Here is a 20,867-nt window from a genome sequence, read left to right on the forward strand (position 1 = left end):
TCCTGAAAAAGACAAGGAGGATACAAGAGACTGTGATCGGCATCCTTACAAGAGTAATCCCGCGGTCAGTGGAGAGACTATGTAAGTCAGTAGACACGGTGAACCGCCTGGGAAAGAAGAACGATGCAGCCACCAACAAGATGACCAGACCTGTAATCATCCAGTTTGCCTTTCGAACTGTTAGTGATGAAGTAGGGAAGAGATCAAGGGAGGCAAGAGTACGAACATGCAGTTCACGGAGGACTTCTCAAAGGAAGATCGTGAGGCTCGTGCTAAGCTGTGGCCCAAGGTGCAAGAAGCCAGATGAAATGGAAAGGAGGCCTCCCTAAGGGAAGGATGTGCACTCATCGATGGACACTTCAATGTCAAAGTTGTTTTTCTTCTTTTTTTTCTTCCACATTTTTGATTTGATTTTTTGGACATGTTCATTCCTGCATGTGAAAGAAACCCGAAGTGAAGCGCATATAGAAGCAACCATAATGTCTTTTATGTCATTCCATGTTAGGGGGTTTAAAAACATTACAAAGCGTGTGTCTTGTAAGGATCGAAAATCGCAGTGTTTCTTTTTAATTTTAATTTTAATTTTTTTTACAGGAGACTCATTCTGTTATTTGAATGTGTTTATGGCTTCAACAACCAAGCAATCGATGTGAACTTTTATGCTAAATTAAGCCAACTTATAAATGAATGGAAAACAACATATAATTCCACAGAACAGAAACAGTATGTCTGGAGCAATCCGATGAAAAGTTTGCAATTTGCAAGGGTAGGATGGTTAGGCTACATGGGTTAGCCGGATACATAAGTGTTTTGGAAGGAGTGTATGGATGGGTAGATGAATATCTTGGAACTATAGTTAAATCTTTAAAAGCACTCCATGTTGTTAAACTGTTTACTTTTTTAATGAAGAAAATACTTGAAATACAGTAGCCTATGTGTTCCAGACTATTTTTCTCAGGTTGTGAGAGTTTGATTTATTGAATTTGCTACAGTTACTGTAAACACATATACACTTTATATTGTTTGTGTTTACCTTTGAAGCAAATGCTTAAAGAATGTCTACCAGACCAGTCGCCTGAGATTGGGAGTTTGATTTATTTAATTACCACTACATCATTAAATGCACTTTTTTGGTTTAAATGTTGACTTTTGTTGTGAACAAAATACTTGGAAGTACAGATTGTTTACTTGAACAGTTGTCTCAGGGTGTGAGAGTTTGATTTAATTTGCTATAGAGTTAAACACACTATATTGTTTACTTGTACTGTTTACTTTTGTTACAAAGATAATACTTGAAGTGCAGGATTATGTATAAGTAACTGCCTGTTCTACTGATTTCAACTGTCTTGTGAAAACTGCTCAGAAAAACCGAAATTCTTTGACATATAGCAACTTTTAAAAACAGTAACGCAAATAGTTACTTTCCCTAGTAACTAGTTACTTTTATTATAGAGTAATTCAGTTACTAGCTCAGTTACTTTTCTGAACAAGTAGTGAGTAACTATAACTAATTACTTTTTAAAGTAATGTTACCAACACTGACTGTAATAGAAATTGAAAATGCATTAAAACAAATGAAAAAGGGTAAATCACCAGGGATTGGTGGTTTAACATCTGAGTTCCTAAAACATTTTTGGACGGATATCCAGAAGTTACTATATAACGCTTTTCTGGACGTCTGTCCCCTATTATGAAAACAGGCTTGATTACCTTATTGCCAAGACCTAAAAAAGATTTGTTGATGCTAGACAACTAGAGACCAATAACCTTACCACGCAATGATTATAAACTACTTGCTTTAGTTTATGCAAATCGCTTAAAGCATATAATTGGAAAACTTATAGCAGAGTATCAGTCAGCTTTTATAAAGGGAAGATAAATTCACAACCATATGCGACTGATTTTGGATATGATTGACTACCAATCATTCATTCAGTCAGATAGTTTTGTGTTATTTGTAGATTTTTCTCAAAGCATTCGACACAGTGGAACATGATTTTACGTTTACGACGCTCAAAAAATTCGGATTTTGAGAAGGGTTCTGCTAGATCAGATTTTATAAATCTTTCTTTGAAAAAGCCTTGGATATAATATCAATATTTTCTAGAGCTTCAGGACTATGTCTAAACTTGAAAAAATGTGAAAAACTTTCTCTTCATCCGTGAGCTGAGACAAATATAACCTCCATTCCTGTCAAAAGTGAATTAAAATACGTAGGTTTAATAATGTCTAACGATAGAACTAAACATTGAAGAGGAAATAGCTAGTATGAAAAAATCTCTCAACCATTGGCTTATGAGAGATCTCTCTATCCTTGGCAGAATCTTATTAACAAAAGCAGTAGGTTTATCAAAATTAGTATACCCTTGTCAATCTCTGTTGTTTACAAACATTCTAAACTGGATGTTGGCTGGAAAGGCTTGTCTAATCCAATCACACTAGGCTGGGTCTGGGCCTGTTTTTGCACCTGCAGACAGTCTCCCCACTCCGGCTGCTCTCCGTTATTGTGGTTGCGGTACTAGTGTTCTTCTTCACTAGAAGTGGTTTTCCAAAGAAATCAGAAATGCGTTTCTGTGCCACATTTTGTCCTCGTTCTGTCATTATACTGTAAATTTAGTAGTCTGCCGCTGACCTGGATGTTTGCTGCAGGAAACCTCTTTACTGGGCGTCAGGCGTGTCGCTAGCTAGTGAAAACATTCGGGGGTCCTTGTGAATGCCTCTGTTTAGTTTTCATTACAATGTTAAACATAACGTTACCTACCTGATCAGTCTTTATAGTTTTGTTTGAGTAAATGTGTCAGTGGAGTTTTGTTTTTTGCTTATTGGTACAGTAAACAGGAAGAGTGAGTTCTTAATATTTACTGTATTTCTAATTAATTTTCTAAATAAATCCATTTGTCTTTGAAACCCTCTTGTGTTAAACATGTGTGCGTAGAATTTTATTAACCACTGAAAAAAAACAACCCTTTTTACTCCTTCGTAGTCATGCTGTTATGAGAAAATAAATGAAAGTTATACAAGATTAACTCTGTGCTCCACCAGCCACAAACCTTTCCCCCTGGTATAACGTTAGTAAAACATATCTCAGAGTATCTCCTTTTTAAACTCTATGAGTAACTTTCTTAAAACATAATCCTGTTTTCATCCTCAGCAACCGCAGAGGCACTCAGCTGAAAGTCTCCATTTAACAGGGTCACTCCTTAAACCGAAACACCGGCAAGTCAGTTTGCTTTAAGAACGAATTTGAAGTTATCACTTGTCAGTGTTGCATCTTTGGCTGCTGGTAATGCTACCGAATAAAAGTCTACTGTACTTGGCTATTTTCATCATTATTAAGTTTTTCTTTTTTTTCTTTTATTAGACACAAGCACAGAGATCCGGGGCTATAACCCCAAATCCCCAGGTCTAACTTCGCGCCTGCTCAGCGTCAACAAGCCTGCCTGACGTTGACAACGTAACTTCCGTGAACCTGCGTTGAGGCCTCAAAATAACATGCAATAGCCTACGTGTGTCAAAATAATTCCCAAAAATATTCATACAGAATTTATAAGTTGTGCAAAGCATTTTTAATAAATAAAAAAAATAAATCTCAAAGTACATTCATTTTTCAATCAGACGCCTCAAAACTTATAATGCAGAAAAAACCCTGGTAGTGTATCTCAATCTATTTATTTTTTAAATGTATTTTAAATAAGCCTATAAGCTCATAGATGTTTTATAAAGAAAAAAAACTTCAAAATTACTTCCAGTAGTTCTGCCGGTATGTGACTGAACAAAACGTGCAAGTATCATAAAAATGAGGCCGGGGGGGGGGGGGGGGGGGGTCTTATTTTAGAGTGTGGTCTTTACCTAGTTTGTAAAGTGTCCTGAGATAACTTTTGTTATGATTTGGCACTATAAATAAAATTGAATTGAATTGAATTTTCTGACATACTTCGTTTTGGATTATGCAAACCAGCGTGATGCTTGACTTCCGTGTGTTGCTGTCGGCCCTGGCACACTTAATAATAATAATAATAATAGATAATAATAATAATGTAAACAGTGAGTGATATTTTTTAGGGAACTGTTTTGGTACTTGGGCTGTGGGTGACAGAGATGTATGAATGAGAAAGGTCAGGTGGATGTGGTATTGTGGACCTAACGTTCAGTATTCAGTGGCTGGGCACTTCATGCACATATTACTTGACTTGTGTGCACGTTTCGGCTGTCATGCATGCGCATGTACTGCAAAATTTTTGCTCCCCTGCCCGCCTCAGCCCAAACTTTGGCCAGAAAAAACCACAATAACACTTTTTTTTGTGTGCTCTAGCAAAGGCCATGGTGGAGCCAGTTCCTGAGTCAATCAACTTTCCGTCCGAGGAGGAGAAGATCCTGCAGTTCTGGCAAAAAAAGGACTGCTTCCAGGAATGTCTCAAGCAGTCCAAGAACAGGCCCAAGTAAATTATTGTTTCTTGGTTACAAATATTAATGTAGCTGTTGAAGCCTAAAATAAATGTTGTTAACTAACCTTTCACTGAAGACAGCTGCTTTGAATGCATTTGTTTTAGGATAACATTTTTCTACAGTTTAGTGTGACACCCTGTCACATTAGCATAACTCACTTTAACCTGCTTGTTAAACTAGTCTATAAAATGTAATGTATGTTTGTTTGTTTTTTTTGTTGAGAAAATGTATTTAGATATTTTTTGGTGAGAAATTACTCTGAAGTGTTTTAGGATAGCAACATAGTGTAGTAATTTTGCTCTACATGCTGGCAGTGGTTAAGGGTTGTTTTTAGGGATTGTCATTCTGCTGCTCGGTCAAATGAAGTTGTCTAACCAGTTATTGTTAGACTCATTACATACTTTCAGAATTTGATCTTCATTGTCCATCACATGGAAACATGTATTAAGAAACAATGGAGCACTGTAGTCTGTGTAACTCGTAATAGTTATCATGTAAGCAAAGTTATCATGTGTTACAAAGTTAAGTGTTTATTTTTAATTCACCACAACAAATGGGAAAAGGGCGTTGAAAAAAAATCTTTGGCAGTGGAAAAAAAAGGATAGAATTGTCAATTATCTGCTTATATCTCTTACTTAGGTTGACACTGCAGGATTTTTACATGAATTACCTTTGAAAATGATTCTGATTTTTATTCCTTTTGGGCTGAGAAAAGATTGTATGTCATGATAAACTTTGCTAAAAAGGGCAAAATTGCTTTAGTTAACAGGTACTTTGGTCAAAAGCAGACCCTCACCAACGCTCACCAAGACATTAAACACGATATTTGCTTTATAATGCTATCAAGTTGCCCTCTGGGAGTTTGTTGTCCTGCATGTTTAGTTGAGAGAAAGGTGTTTCCAGACATCATAGCCAACTTTGTTGTTTTTTTTATCACTGAGAAAATGCTATCAACATTTCCAAATATTTTACTGCCCATTTCCAAAACAGGTACACCTTCTACGATGGCCCTCCTTTTGCCACGGGTCTACCCCACTATGGGCACATCCTGGCTGGCACCATCAAGGACGTTGTTACTCGCTTCGCCCACCAAAGTGGCTTCCATGTAGACCGGCGCTTTGGCTGGGACTGTCATGGCCTCCCTGTGGTAGGAATCTGTCATCCTGAATATTGTTAAAGTGTAATTCCAGCAGAAAATCATCCCATGGTCTTTTTCGGCACTTACATACTTCAACTAAGCCATCGAGACAGTTTTTTTTCGTGTAGGGCTACTTATCATGCTAATGCAGAGGTTTGGTGTTATTTTGAACAATATTTGTGGTTAAAAAGCCGTTTTAATGGCTTCACCGTACTGCTCTGACTGAGCTAATCAGTGTTGGCCACGTCCAGCTGTTAGCGACTCTCCGGGATTGCTCCGTTAATAGTTCTTACATGAAAAAAAAAACTGCGCCGGAATTAAACTTTGTGTAGATCTGCAGTTTTATCCATGCGCTATTTATTTATCTCATGTTCTGAATGTTTTTGTAGGAGTATGAGATTGATAAGACTTTGAAGATCAAAGGGCCTGAAGATGTTGCCAAGATGGGCATTGCTGAGTACAACAAGCATTGCAGAAACATTGTCATGAGATACTCCAATGAGTGGGAGGTGAGCATACAAGATGTACTTTTGTAGTCATACTTGAGAGACCAGTTTATGTTTTTCTTTTTCATGTGTCAATCAAATAAAAGCATGTCTGACTTCGAACAGTGAGTTGAACATAACAAAGTGAGGCTACACCATTAGTATATAGTATGTGCAAAATCTGTGTTGGTTTTTTTTTTTTTATGGAAAGGTTTATATTTCGTGTTAAGGACTGACCTAAAAATATTAGTTTCTCTGCAGAATTCTGCCATATGATCAGTACGTTCTTTTGATTTGTAATAATGTGTTTGTTTCTTTATCCATAGATTTCAGTGACGCGAATGGGAAGGTGGATTGACTTCAAGAACGACTACAAGACCCTCTACCCATGGTTCATGGAGACTGTCTGGTATGAATGTCACATTTACCATCTTATATGTACAAGTTTTGTCTTAAAGATTGATTGTTTTTATTTTACTTGTATACAATAAATTAAATATAGATCCTATTTGGTATACTAAGAATAAAAGTATTGATAGATCTGCTCCACTTGATACTTTCTTCAGCTTTAACTTGATTACTACCCCATAGTATCTACTACTAAAACACTAAAAACAATATATATCGTTTTTAAAAAAATGCAATACAAACCAGACTAAATCCATGTTTGGAGCATCCTCTTGTGTGCAGTTTGTCTCTTCTTCCTTTTTTTAAAACTTTTTTTTCTTGTGTCTTATTCATTCAGGTGGGTGTTCAAACAGCTGTACAACAAGGGTCTGGTTTACCGAGGTGTCAAAGTCATGCCTTTCTCCACTGCCTGCAACACCCCCCTGTCCAACTTTGAGTCTCATCAGAACTACAAGGTTGGCACAAATCAAAGACCCCATCACAACTCAAGTGTCCAATGCAGCACTAGTATCAAGTTTTACTGTCTGGAGGAAAATGTTGAATTGAATTAATCGCTGTTCCTTTTTTTTCTCCAGGACGTTCAGGACCCATCGGTGATCGTCAACTTTCCATTAGTTGAGGATGAGGATGTGGCTCTGATCGCCTGGACGACCACACCCTGGACGCTGCCAAGCAACCTGGCCCTCTGTGTTAACCCAGAGTTCTTGTATGTCAAGGTCAAAGGTGAGAGTGCAGTTTCTAGGTCCGATACTACATACAGTATTACATTCTCCTCTTTATAATATAGTGTTTTTGGATTATACTTTGGATTATTGGTGCTACTGCTAATTTAACTTAACAAACAGTTAAGCAGAATGTTTTTATAATGTTTAATAGTTAATTATTTTTTTCTGACTTGAAATTGAGTTCCTGCTACAGTGCTGCTGTGACTCTGCTTCAGCTGCTGCTGTACGGAGCAGAGCAGACACTTAAACATGGGCGCTGATACGCAAAAATGTGGTCTTATTTCTTTTTAAAAAACGGTGGAGGGCGGATGGTACGAAATGTAATCTGGACATGCGCAGACACCATGTAAAACCAGTAACACAACAACACCCACTACAATGGCAATTCTACTGTGAACACACGACATACTCAAAACCAGCTTAGAATTGGTGTGTAGTAAATGCACAGCCAGCTTAGGGCTTTGAAAATCACAGTTGGGTCACAATTGCAGACATAAAGAACCCATGGTGTGCTGATGGGACCGAATGCATCTCTGCGGAGCTTGGTTGGTCAGTTGTTTCTATACAAATGCAATCTGCTCCCAGTATTATCCTGTGGTCAGGATACCAAACACCATTACTCTGTTGCTGTCTCATCTGTACTTCCTTCAAGTCATTGTTGGGAGAGAAAAGGGAATTTCTGCTCCCATATCCTGCCCACAAACATGTTTGTGTTGATGATTACTTGAATTACCAGGATTGATAGTTTTGTTGAACGATGTTGCTTGAATGCTGTAGCCTGAGGCCAAAGTTTTTCTGGCTGAAAATCTTCCCTTGTGGGTTTAGTGTTCTGGACCACAGTATCAGCTGATAGGTGTTTTTATCCACAAAGAACAAACAGAAACAAATTAACAGAGGAGGAGTGCAGCTGTGGCAAATTTGTACCCAGGGGAAGGGATTTCTGTACCATAAAGTGGCACGGGAGTTTCTAGCTGCTAGCTAAGTGTTAACTGATGAAATGGACTCTCTGTGACTGGAACTTTGTTTTTATCTACAACTAAAGAGATGCTTCACATTCACGAGCAGTTACTCGATGCTCGATGCACCCATGTGAAATGGCCCTGACCAAGGACAATTAAATTCACTGAAGATCAAAATTAGTGAAAAAAATTATAAATACTTGATTTATTCTGAAATACCCGCTGTGGCTATACCACTGCTGAATTAGCATGTTTTTTTTAAATAACCAAGACACTCTAACAAAAAACAGTGAGCAAAATTAGAGAAAATTAAATCTAGGGTGTACCCCACCTCGCGCCCAATGCCAACTGGGATAGGCTCCAGTCCCTGCGGCCCCGACTGGGATAAGCGGTTGCAGATAATGGATCGGTAATTATAGACAAAGCAATCTATTACTATTACTAGTTTCATCCCTGGTTGTAGTACATCAGTACTCATTACATTAGCAAGGTTTTCCCAATACACTGGCCACTGAAATGATGGGTTGATTAGCTGATTTACAGACAATTGCTGGATGACAATTTCAGAATTAAGTTTATAGCTAAAATGTTTTTTTTCTCTACAAAACATTTGCAGATTATACCTTTCTCAATTATGAGCACTTGCTAGTTACATATCATTGTGGATTTATTATCTTCAGCGTTTTGCCCTTTCAAATAAAGTAAAACATTTTTAGAGGCCTCTATGGGCTCTGAAGACTTGATATTCATATAGACAGCACACAACAGACTTGACATTTAATTAAAATAATAATAATAAAAAAATACAAAAATACTTAGGAATTGCAGCCAACATGTGTAATTTATTAATCAAATACATATTTAGTTTGCATTAGGCAAGATTGACCTTTTTTTGTATAATCCTTTATCATATCTTTTGTTTTTATGTGATGCTTGTCACATTAGGAAATACACATGTTATTAATTACATTAACGGTGACTCCATTATATTCAAGTGTCCCAGTAAGCCAGCGTGACAGTGAGTCAGCATGCACAACACCGGGACTTAAAACTGAAGCGGCTAAACGTAATTCAGCCATCATTCATTGTATTAATTAAACCTGTGTTTTCCCTACTGTTACACATCAACATGTCTTCAGTGGATAAAAGTCCATCACTGTAACATAAATCGTCAGTTTTGCTCATGTGTATGTCATCTACACTTGTGTGTGGTTCACAGAAATGCGGATGAACGGGAAATCAGGTCATTTTAGAAAAAAGGGTTGTCCTTGTTGAGATGCATCTATATAATTACTCCAGAGAGGTGGCTAGTGGTTTTCTGTTGTCCTACTGCTTTAGTTTTTGGTTCCCTGAGAGAAACTAGTTTTAAAAAGGATGACCTAGATTCATACCAGTTTGTCATAACCTCTTTGATCATGCAGGGGGCACTGTGGAAGCACAGTTTGTTATCCTGACTGCACCGCCCGTGCTGTGCTGCATGGGAGACCGCCTTGGAATACCAATGAATGTTTTTATATATATATATATATATATATATATATATATATATATATTAGCTCTGTCTTTCGTCCTCTCTCTCGCTCTCTCTCTCTCGCTCTCTCGCTCTCTCTCTCTCTCGCTCCATCTTCATCCAAATTTTCCCCCTCATATCTCATTGCTCTCTTTGCCTCCACATCCACCTGTTTCTGTGCTTTGATGTTCCTATTTCTGTCTCTTTTTGTGTCTGTCGCTGCTTTTGTTGCCATTTGAGCTGAGGGCTGTCAGCAGCAGCAGGTCTGAGCTGTGCAGTCATTTGTCACACCACTGAGGGGCAGAAAGATATTTTATTGATGCTGCCCCCTCTTCTTTCTCTTGTGTCCCACTGTCTCAGGCCGTTTAATTTTTGCCCGCTTCACAACTGTTGTACCTGATGGGGCTCAACCTCTCCTCTCAGATTTTTCCTGAAATCCCCATTTGGCCAGTTTCCCGAAAAGGCAGTTATATCCTGCATGAGGTGGCAACTTTTCAATAAGCACTGTTGCTGGTTGATTGCCTGTTGCCACATGATGGTTCTATACATGACCTTGACTTTATGTCTGCATTAGTGTTAGCTGACTAGGAATTTCTTAGTCAAAGAATGGATGACAGCCCTAATGAGTTCCTGGGTATCATACATGAAATTCAGTTCAACATAAATCATTCTGCAGGGGCGATTTAGACAGCAGACTTTAAAAAATGACCAGAATCTTTTTTTTTTCTCCATATCAATCAATATCTTTATTCCCACTGAATTCCATCGACTGTGGGGTTTGAAAGCTGTACATAAAAGAAAAAGGGAAAACACCTGCTGAGATCTTTTTGTTAATGTTGTGGCCATCTTCAAAGCGTTTTATATAGTCACGTGACGACCTACTTCATATTAACTGCGTTAGATTACGTTATAAATGTTGCAGATGGATAATGCTCTTTGTTGTTGTTACCTCTCTGTTAATAGCCATAGACCGCACAACAGAGATGATCTAGTAAACCTCTTTGGTTGCCACTGTAGCTTTCCGTTTATATCAGGCAACAAACATTCAAGAAGTAAAATACAAGTGAGTTAATAACTTAAATACATATCTTAAAAATAACAAGCACAAACATAAAACAAATACTATTAGACAAGCTAAAATAAAGTGACAGTTACAAACGTCAAAAGCGAAGATTTACATTATCTTTGTCATGTTCACACTCTTTAATATGTTGTAATTACTTGTCCTTACTGTTTGTGGCCGTAAAATGTGATGTGTTCTTGTTTAAAGTGTGCCTCCATAACAGCAGTTCAGGATTTCATGTAAGGAGCCTTGGAGTAAGTCTGGATTCATTCCATACACAGGCCTGGAAGCGAAGTGTGACAACTCAACAAAAATAAATAAATATCTTTTTCTTTTCATCTCTTAGATAACGCCACAGGGAAGACCTACATTTTGATGGAGGCCAGGCTGGGAGCTCTGTTTAAGTCGGAGAGTGAGTACACTCTCCTGGAAAAGTAAGCATACAAGGCTCTACAGTCTCTTTGAAAAAAATTGTGCTGATGACTAATGCCTGAAAGACAGTGAAATGAAAAATACATTTTCCAAGTCTAGTCGTGTGAGCCTGTGTTAATTGTTAATTGTTTGTCTTGTTACTTGCTATTTTAATTTTTAAATTTGTCGTACAAATTCCGTCTTTTTTTGATAATTTATCTTTAACTGTGGAGTGGTCACAGGGATGCCTTCAATCAAATGTGATTTGGGGCGGCTAGATAACCTCACCCATCATCTAAAACTGCACTTGACCAATTAGCTAGTGGATAGCTAAATATTAGAAATATTATCAACCAGAAGATACGGTTCAGGGAAATATTAGTAAGTAAATGAAGGTGGATTACAGACTTTCAAATGAGGACTTTAAATGTGTTATGTTCTTTCAGATTTCCTGGAAAGACGCTGAAAGGCAAAAAATACAAGCCTCTTTTCCAGTATTTTGCCAAGGTTAGTAGTTTGTGTTCTTGTTCCTGGATGTTCCACAAGTTTATGTAATGTTTGCCTAAATGTCAAGGCAGATTTATGTCTCAATTTAATTACCTGTCTGACCAAAAATTGGCATCTCAATTTACGTTCTCTAAATCTGTCTTTTAATCTGTTTCTATTTATCACTATCGCTACATGTATCTGTGGCTCCATTACTTTTGCTTCCTCACCACTCACCCGCATTCATCTAATTCTCCTCTTCTGTGTTTCACTACAGTGTGGGGAGAAAGGAGCGTTCCAGGTGGTGATGGACAACTATGTCAAGGAGGAAGAGGGCACAGGAGTGGTCCACCAGGCACCTTACTTTGGAGCTGTGAGTGTGGTCCTTCACTCTTCTTTGCTTTGTCCTTTTTTATCGAGAGATTAATCTTTTGGTTTATAAATTGTCAGACAACAATTATGTGGTTTTTTTAAATATTGTAATAGATTTCCAGACCAGTCAGATACTAATCAGTTATGGCTGTACTTTGACAAAACTCTCAGTCAAGAAACAAATACTATGAGTCAATCAAAACACAGAGAAATGCACACAGCCTGTATTCAGAAACTGCCTTTAAAAGAGCCGTCAGGACTTGCCAGGAGCTCAGTTGCAGAAGACCAGGAAACACTGATCAATCAGAGCAGACTGCGCTTTTTGGGAGGGGTGTTTAAAAAGACGGGCTAAAACGGGGCGTTACAGACAGAGGATGAATACAGGTATATTCAGACAGTATGAGAACAACAGTGTGTTTTTTTTAACATTGAAGCATGTAAGCGTGTTCTAGTAATACTATTGGACCGCAAAGACAAGGCAGAAACAAAGTGTGAGATAAATATATCAAGCTTATTCAAAATTTAGAATTGCACAGGAATATGTTATATTGTGATGGCTAAGTGTATTGTGTGTTGCCCTTGTCGTTGATCCTAGTCCCTTCTGTCGCTGTCACAGGGCTCCATCTGCCTCTTGTCAGCCTCACCCTCCTCATTTTTAATTATAATGCACTTCACTTCCTCGAGTGGCTTGGAATGAAGTTGAGAAATGTACTTTTGAAACGTTGCTTCTAGTAGGCTTGTTTATCCAGTTTTGCAAATGGAGGAAAACAAGGTCACCTTTTGTCAAGTGTAGCCCTATGAATGGCTTCCCTGCCATCCTACTGTATGTTTAAAAAGTGCAAGCAGACCTGTTTAGTCTTTCACGTACCTCCTAGAAGAATTACCTTTACTATAACTCAAGTCAGTTATGTTCTATTTCTGTATGAGCTTTGTTGTTAAAGCGTCAGCATAGTCTCACCATTTGCTCGTGTTTCCTCTAGTTTCACTGCTTTGAGTTCCTTTAACCTTCACAAGTGTATGTCTATACTGGAGTCAAAACATGCAGTCACAAATATGACTAGAAACGTGCACTCAGTAGATCTCTGACAGGGTTGTCTCCTTTTTATTAGTTTCACCTGTGACACAAATACCTGTCTCCTGGGTGTAAGTCATGCAGCTCCCCTCCCCCAAAAAAGAAAATGCAGCACCCCAAGGCACTTCGCGCCACCTGCTGTGCCTGATTAAAAACAAAAAATTGCTGATTGTGCATCCTGGCTGACGTAGCAGCTTCAAAGTCAAAATGGTGGTGAAGCTAACAAAATGGAGACAGAACTTTTCTATGGACCAAATTGTGTCCTGCAACACACTAGGTAAGGCTGGTTTTTAGCATTGCTGGTTGACAGAAATGCCTTTTACTACTAAAGTAGTAATCATTTGTGACCACTAATGGCCGGTGAAGGGGAGCGAGGAATCGGCAGGCAACTAAGGCAACAGTAATTTAAATATATTTTTCAAAAAGTTTGAAACACAGCAACCACAAGAGGTCTTTAAGCACACAGACATAAATCTTCACAACAAGTATTAGGCTGAGGGTCCAGCAGTATGCGAGACAGAAACACAAGCACACATACACACGGCCGAATGCATAATCTTCTACACTTGGCAGATATTAAAAGGCTTTTATTATTCTTTAATACATTTGGTGATTCAAAACTTGAGCTGAAGGCTTACACATTTCATCAAGACACATCAGGACCTGCTGGTGGAACTATTAAAATAATTTAATTAAGAGTTTTGTCTTTGAATACCTTCCTGGGCAGCTGTGGCTCAGTTGGTATAGCGAGACGGCCAATGTCCCAAGGGCCGATAGTTCTATCCCTGCCCAGGCCTTCATGACACACATGGTCGTTGTCTCCTTGAGCAAGACACTTCAGTCACCTTGCCTCTTGTGAATGTGTATGACTGCTGTATGTTTGAAGAGGTGGTCGGAGGGGCCGTAGGCGCTGATTAGCAGCGCTGACCCACTCTGTGGCCTGGTGGCAGAGTGGGTCGTCCTCTGTTCGAGAGATTGGTGGTTCGATCCCCAACTCCCCCCGGTCCACATGTCGGAAGTGTCCTTGGGCAAGACACTGAACCCCAAATTGCTCCCCGTGCTCCGCATGGGTGTGTAAAATGTGGTGTGAATGGTTAGATCAGATTAGATGGTATGTAGATGTCCACTGCCATCAGTGTGAATGTCTGTGTGAAGCGCCTAGCGCTATATAATTAGGGCATACTCCCACTGTCCTTCCGTACCGCCACCCGTACTTTAGGGTACTTGTCCCCCCTCCCTCTCCCCCCCGCGCCCCAGCCCCGTTTGTACTCACACTGCCAGGTCCGGCCAATGCTTCTTGCTGTCCATACATCATCACGCCGTAACACGTCACACGCATTGATCACGTGTGTGTGGCTTTGTTTACAAATCTTTCCACAGACCTCAGAGTTTTTGTGCGTCTTGTCGACTGTTTTTGAATATTTTCATCCGACCAAATCTGAAGTAGACACTCCACCTCCGCATCAAACCAACGTGAACCTTTCACCGCCATTGTTGTTGTTGTTAAATGTCCACGCATGGTCCGTCCTTCTATTTACCTGTCCGAACAGGCGGACATAACACTACTGCCGTAGGGCTCGTGCTCGCACACGTGCGCACGCTCGTGCTCGTACATGTGCAAACGGCTCCAAAAAAACGGTTTTGGCCCCGGCCAAAAGGACAGTGTGAGTATGCCCTAAGTACAAGTCCATTTACCATTTACCACGCTTTCGTCAGTCTGTGACTACTTTTGTGACCATGTATGTCTGTGTGAATGAATTGAACCTGGACTCTGTAAAGCGCCTTGAGTACTGAGAAAGGTGCTATATAAATCCAATCCATTATTCTATCTTCTTTCCTCATATTTTGTGGACATGTGCTTATTGAAGGAAATTTCCTGAAATACTGTATTGAATGCTACAGTATCAATATATTCCTCCAGTGTAGAGATCAGTGCTACTGTGCCAACAGAGGTAGTAATAGGTCATTGCTATTTGGTTAGATGCCTTTGTCAAGGCCAGATGGATGCCCCTGTGGATACACACTCTGCCTTAGCTTCCTCTTCTGCACTCTCTGCTTATTTCACTGCAGCTCAGTCTCTACGGCGCTGTAAAGTAAACCCTTCACTTCATCATTCCATGTACACTTGCATTTAAATGTTTTCATCTGATAACTGTTATTTAGTGATCACATTCACATTGATTGGTTGGTGGAAAACTGGAACACAAATTCATTTTCTCTAACAATAAACTGTGGAAAGAAATGTGCTGCCAAAATACATTTTTCAAATTTTATGTTGTTATGACTGGGTGTGAAATGACCCTGTGAGCCATCCATCTTGTATCTTGATAGGGCATTTGAATACAAAATACATTTACAGTTGGACAGTACTCCGATCTTTAATGCATAGCTGTCACATGCCAGTAGTGCTTCTTTCACCACTGCAAAAAGTATCCAGCTCAACAAGGAATTTAATATGTAGTCATAACATCATTTAAACTAGTGAAACTGGCTGCCAAGGGGGTTAGATAATGAGTCAGTTTTATGTACAGTTCAATCTTTGTGGATAATGTTATTGAAACAAATAACATAACTTGAAATAAGTTGGCCACTGTATCAAGATAATGTAAATTGAGCTTTCAGCCCTGCAGACCCCGTCTCTGGAATTCTTTCCCACAAACCATCCGTGACACTGACTTTCTCCCTACCTATTCAAATGAGCCTACTCTGTAACTTTTATTTAACTGTTCTTCTCTAAGTCGGTTGCTGTTTATTGCTTTGTAATTTTGTTAATTTTGTTTTTTACTTCTCTCTTGCTGTTTTATTTTTTGTTTTATTATAATAATAATAATAATAATTATTATTATTAATTACTTAGAAACACATTTTAAAGATGTATCAATAAGATTACTTTTTATAATTTCTTAAATTGGGCTTTGAGATTTTCAGCTGCTTGTTTTGTTCACCAAACAGTTACCAACCCAAAAGCATTACGTTTATTATCATAGATGACTAAGTAATCCTAATCTTCTCAGGGACTTTTTTTCCTTAAAAAATATTTAAAGATGAATGGATTAACAAAATTATTGCCAATCAAATTTCTGTTAATCAACTTATTGATTAATCAATCAATCGTCTCTGCTCTAGTAACAATATATATATTTCTTGCATTACATTTGTAATAAATATTGAATTGTTACAAAAACCTTCGCTCACTAAACACTGTATTTTTTCTGTCTGTAGGATGATTACAGGGTGTGCACTGAATACAAGATCATCCAAAGAGACCAGGCTCCTATCTGCCCCGTGGACGCCTCGGGCTGCTTCACTTCAGAGGTCACTGACTTTGCGGGACAGTATGTCAAAGTGAGTGACACTTTAGACATTTAAATGTAGATGAGCTTAGCGGACATTTCAGCCTTCCATCCCTGGTAATAGCCTCTGGTCTGACACACGGGATAAAACACTCATCAATTTTTACCAGACATAGCAACATTGCTGGTATTGTTTAAATGTGATGTCGGAGACATCTACTGTAGCAGGACCAACCACAGAGGCGGTTGAGACTGCGATAGCTAGATACAGACACAAAAAGTCACAGGTGTTTGGTTGAGATCAAGATTAAGGTTGAGTTAGTTAGTTAGTTATTCTTGGTTTGTTTTTTGTCTATAGGTTGAATGCTTCTTATAGTTCATAGTATCATAGTTGCTAACTTAGATGAGTAATATCCATCATGTCTTCCAAATGTCATTTTAAATGATGTTGTAGGTGCATGATTGACTCTGGCACCTCCTGTTTCCCAGGCTTCCAGGATGTGATTAGTAAAATGGGTAACACCAATGCTGGCTGAGCTCCCCAGCTATATAAGCTTTAGGAATCAGCCATTTTGTCCCTCTCTGCCTTGCCATATGGTTTGTTTAGGTTCTTGGTTTAGCTTTGCTTTGATTTGCTTTGCACATACACCACACTCTTCACTCATCCACACACATCACTGATTACTGACCTACATGCAGTCCATTAATTTGCTTTATTTAATTTTGGTTAAATAAACTATTTTTGCTAAGCTTAAAGCCATGTGTGGTCTCCTCTTAGTCATTCCCTTGAGCCGGGCTGTGACGTGGAGAGAGTTAAAAGAATCAGCGTCAGAGTAGTTTCACAAAGGTGTGCTGGAATACCTGCTGTCAAAGCACATTGTCACTGTTTACCAGTGCACTGGGTTCCCTCCCTGTCACACCCAACTTCATTAACATCCTAAGTGGATAGTGAGTGAAAAATAGCACTCATACATGATCTGATCACTATTTCACATTCTGGTGCTAAGGCCAGGGAGTGGACTTGCCTGGCCAGTAACAATACAGCGTTAGCTAATAAAGAGCATGCAGCCACATCTCTCTGAAAGTCTGTCATAATCCACTTTTGAAATATGTTAAAACCAAGCGTGAGTTTCATGGCTGTCTGAGACATTCTTTATTGCCAGATAAAAACTCAGAGGTGATCTGAGGGAGTGTCAGTCGCAACGTGGGCTACACAAAGAGAAGCCGAGAGAGCAGCTGTTCCTCTGTAAACTGAAAAACAAACCCAGTACTTTACACAGCATGAGAGCTGCATCTTACAACCAGAAGAGCCTGCAGGTTAGCGGCTCCAGCGGCAGAGTAAGGATTCAAAGCCCGTCACCTTCCCGGTGCCGTGGATCCTCATATGACAGCCGCGGACGCTCCGGTTATCGCAGCACTGCCGTGGAGTTGGGCACAGAGATACACCAGCAGCATGCCAACGAAAAAGAGGAGATGCAAGAACTCAATGTCAAGTTTGCAGGATACATCTCAAAGGTCCAGGCACTAGAGCAGAGAAATGCTGCTCTTCAAGATCAGCTGGCTGCACTGCAGAGCCGCTACAAGGGTGGCCCCACAGGCATTGGAGAAGAATATGAGCTCAAGTTTAAAGAGGTGCGGGAGCTGATTGAGACCCTGACTAATGAGAAGGGAGCAGCTGATATTGAACGAGGCTACATTGAAGAAGAGGTTGAAGTGTGGAGACTGAAGCTGGAGGAGGAGCTCGCACTCAAAGAAGAGGCAGAGGTGATCTTGAGGGAGTTTCGCCAGGATGTTGACAGTGCCACGCTGCAGAAGGCTGAGCTCGAAAAGCGCATTGAGCAACTGGTGGCCGAGATAGAGTTCCTCAAAAAGCTGCATGATGAAGAGGTGGCTGACCTCATGAAACAGATTGAGGACTCAAAGATTACTGCAGAGATGGATGGCGATCGGCCTGACCTGGCAGCTTATCTGCGCAACATGCGTGCAGAGATAGAATCTGTCGCTGCCCGCAATGTCCAGGAAGCTGAGAAGTGGTACAAGAGCAAGTTTGACACCCTCAAGGAGCATGCTGGTAAACATGAAGAACAAATGAAGACCATGAAAGATGAGATCACAACCTTCCACAACCAAGTGACAGAGCTGCAGAACCAGATTGATGGGATGAGGGCTCGCAACGCATCCCTGGAGCAACAGCTGGAGGACATGGAGATGTCCCACATGGATAAAGTGGGGACCCTTGAGGGTGTCATTGCTCAGTTGGAGACCCAGCTCTGCGAAACCAAGCTAGAGATGACCAAGTATCTCCAAGATTACCAGGAATTACTGCACATTAAGCTCAAGCTGGATGCAGAGATCGCCACCTACAGGAAGCTGCTGGAAGGGGAGGAGCATAGGCTTGGAATCGCCAAAGATGAGTAGAGCAGCAGAGCATCGTGGAGCGATTGGCTCATTCACTCAAAAGATTCTTCTCTGTCTTACCCATTCTTACTCTGTTTTACCCTCCTTACCTCAAGGACTGGGTATTGTTTGAAATGTTTCTATACCAGTGCCAATTTGACACCTGAGTTTCAGTACAGAGGCCACATATATACTTTCTTAAAAGCTTACTTTGAGAAATATGTTTTATCTACAAAAACATTTTTTTTTTCATTTAACAAACAAGGGCAATGATATCAAATATAAAATTTTGTCTAAATGCATCTTCATTGACAAGAACACCCCCCCCCAAAAAAAGTCTTTCCAACAATTTGGATTAAAATCAGAGTGTTTGATTAAAAAAAATAAGGAAACAAGATTACGAATGTGACCAAACATTTGATGCCAGCTTTCTGTACTTGACTTTAGGATACATTTTGGTACCCAAAAAGTATTGAGATTTGATACCCAGGCCTTGTTACCGGATTGCTCAACTTTCCACACCCTGACCCCATTATCTTTTCGTCTTTTCCTTCAATGTCTGCTTGCCTCCCAATTCCTTCCCGTGCTTTGTACTTCAAATTTGACATACTTTTCTCAGAACAAAACCTCCTAGTACCCTCCTTTCCCCATCCCCTTTACAAAAAACACATTTGTCCTGCTGTGATGTGTCACATCTCAACCCAAACTAAACATAGCAGATATCAGTGTTTTGACTGGTCTTTACAGTACCCCCTGAATATTCTAAATGTTTTGACAAGAAGCAACTATTGACCATATACACTAATGTTGACCAACTGTTACTTAATAAAGATTGAAGTGAGTGCATACAAAATACTGCTTTGATATTTTTTTTCTTTCTCCTGTGAGTTGCATGTGTCTTATTACTGGTTTAGTCTCTTTTTGTAATTACTGTAATAACTACTATGTCTGCTCTCCATCTTTCTCTTTACCTTTTCCTACCCTTATTTTAACCTACATAACAGTAAACATGCTGAAAAGCTGTTTTTTTCTGAGTCAGGCCCAGTAAATTACAATTATTTTAGTATTTGGCTTTTTGCTTTATCCTAAAAATAAATTCTAAAAACTGAATGTGCCACTAAGAAATAAAATGGCTGTGTTGGTCTGGCAGTGAAGCAAGGACGGTTCCAATTATTACAACAAAAAAACTGGTTTGGAACTAGAAACTCTGCTGTGTGATTAGCCTAGTAGACTTTATCACGGAGAGATTTTAAACTAGTAGAAAATATTCGTGAGTAATCTAGTAAATATATAGAGTCACCCTAGTTTATACTCAATTGACCAGGTGGTGGAATTCTCTCAATTGGTTGCAGGCGAGGTTCCAGTGAAACTGCACATCACAGATGTTCCTTCATGTTTTAATGAGCCTGGGTCTGGGCATGACAAAATCTACATCTCGTTGAGAAAGTTTAAAATCCCTCTCTCTACAAAGAGGTGATGACCAACAGTCTGCCAAACTTCTTGCTGAAAAGCCATATTTATGAGCTTCTTGTGAATTGCACTATGAGCTTTGTTAGGGGGAGATGGAATGGTGTGAGCTAAGGCACATGGCTGATTGCATAGGAGTTTGTTTGCCATAAACAAAAAGCTGGATGACAAAACGGACAATTTCTCCCTACCTGTTTGGTGGAAAATATCATACCTGAATGAGTAGACTGGCACCTTGGATGCAAATTTAACTTGATTTTTCACGGTAAAGCATAAAGCCATGATGCATTAAATGATCCAGAGCTTTTTGAATTTTGCGGTACAAGCTCGTCAAGTAACCGGTGCATGTAGTGCCCAGCCACTGAATACTGAACTAACATTATGTGCACAAAACCACGTCCACCTGACCTTTCTCATTCATACAACTGTGTCACCCACAGCCCAAGTACCAAAACAGTTCCTTACAAAATATCACTCACTGTTTACATTATTATTTTTTCCAGCCTTATTATTTGTGAGCAGTAAGTGTGCCAGGGCTGACGGCAAAACATGGAAGTTTAGCATCACGCTGGTTCACATAACCCAAAAACGGAGTACACTTACTTATTATAGTCTACTTATCAAGCATTCACCAG

General features: G+C 39.5%; 2 protein-coding genes across 2 annotated transcripts in view; both read left to right on the forward strand.

Moving 5' to 3' along the window:
• Positions 1-20,867, forward strand: part of iars1 (isoleucyl-tRNA synthetase 1) — a 62,331-nt gene that overhangs the window by 1,685 nt on the left and 39,779 nt on the right. The window contains exons 2-11 of the mRNA XM_083939819.1: positions 4,313-4,439; positions 5,437-5,593; positions 5,974-6,093; positions 6,396-6,478; positions 6,815-6,932; positions 7,053-7,200; positions 11,081-11,168; positions 11,592-11,652; positions 11,909-12,004; positions 16,298-16,420. Coding sequence (XP_083795945.1) covers positions 4,321-4,439; positions 5,437-5,593; positions 5,974-6,093; positions 6,396-6,478; positions 6,815-6,932; positions 7,053-7,200; positions 11,081-11,168; positions 11,592-11,652; positions 11,909-12,004; positions 16,298-16,420 — 1,113 coding nt within the window. The 5' untranslated portion in view covers positions 4,313-4,320. The remainder of the gene's footprint in view (positions 1-4,312; positions 4,440-5,436; positions 5,594-5,973; positions 6,094-6,395; positions 6,479-6,814; positions 6,933-7,052; positions 7,201-11,080; positions 11,169-11,591; positions 11,653-11,908; positions 12,005-16,297; positions 16,421-20,867) is intronic.
• LOC310965620 (vimentin) lies at positions 17,574-19,085 on the forward strand. Its single transcript, XM_083939325.1, has one exon. It carries the CDS (start codon positions 17,650-17,652, stop codon positions 18,784-18,786), a length of 1,137 nt encoding a protein of 378 aa, XP_083795451.1. The 5' UTR covers positions 17,574-17,649; the 3' UTR covers positions 18,787-19,085.

Source organism: Echiichthys vipera, assembly GCF_963691815.1.
Source record: "Echiichthys vipera genome assembly, chromosome: X".
Lineage (NCBI taxonomy): Eukaryota > Metazoa > Chordata > Actinopteri > Perciformes > Trachinidae > Echiichthys > Echiichthys vipera.

What these genes read in the sequence shown, in the direction of transcription:
- LOC310965620 (XM_083939325.1), top strand. Translation starts at nt 17,650, where the DNA reads ATGAGAGCTGCATCTTACAACCAGAAGAGCCTGCAGGTTAGCGGCTCC.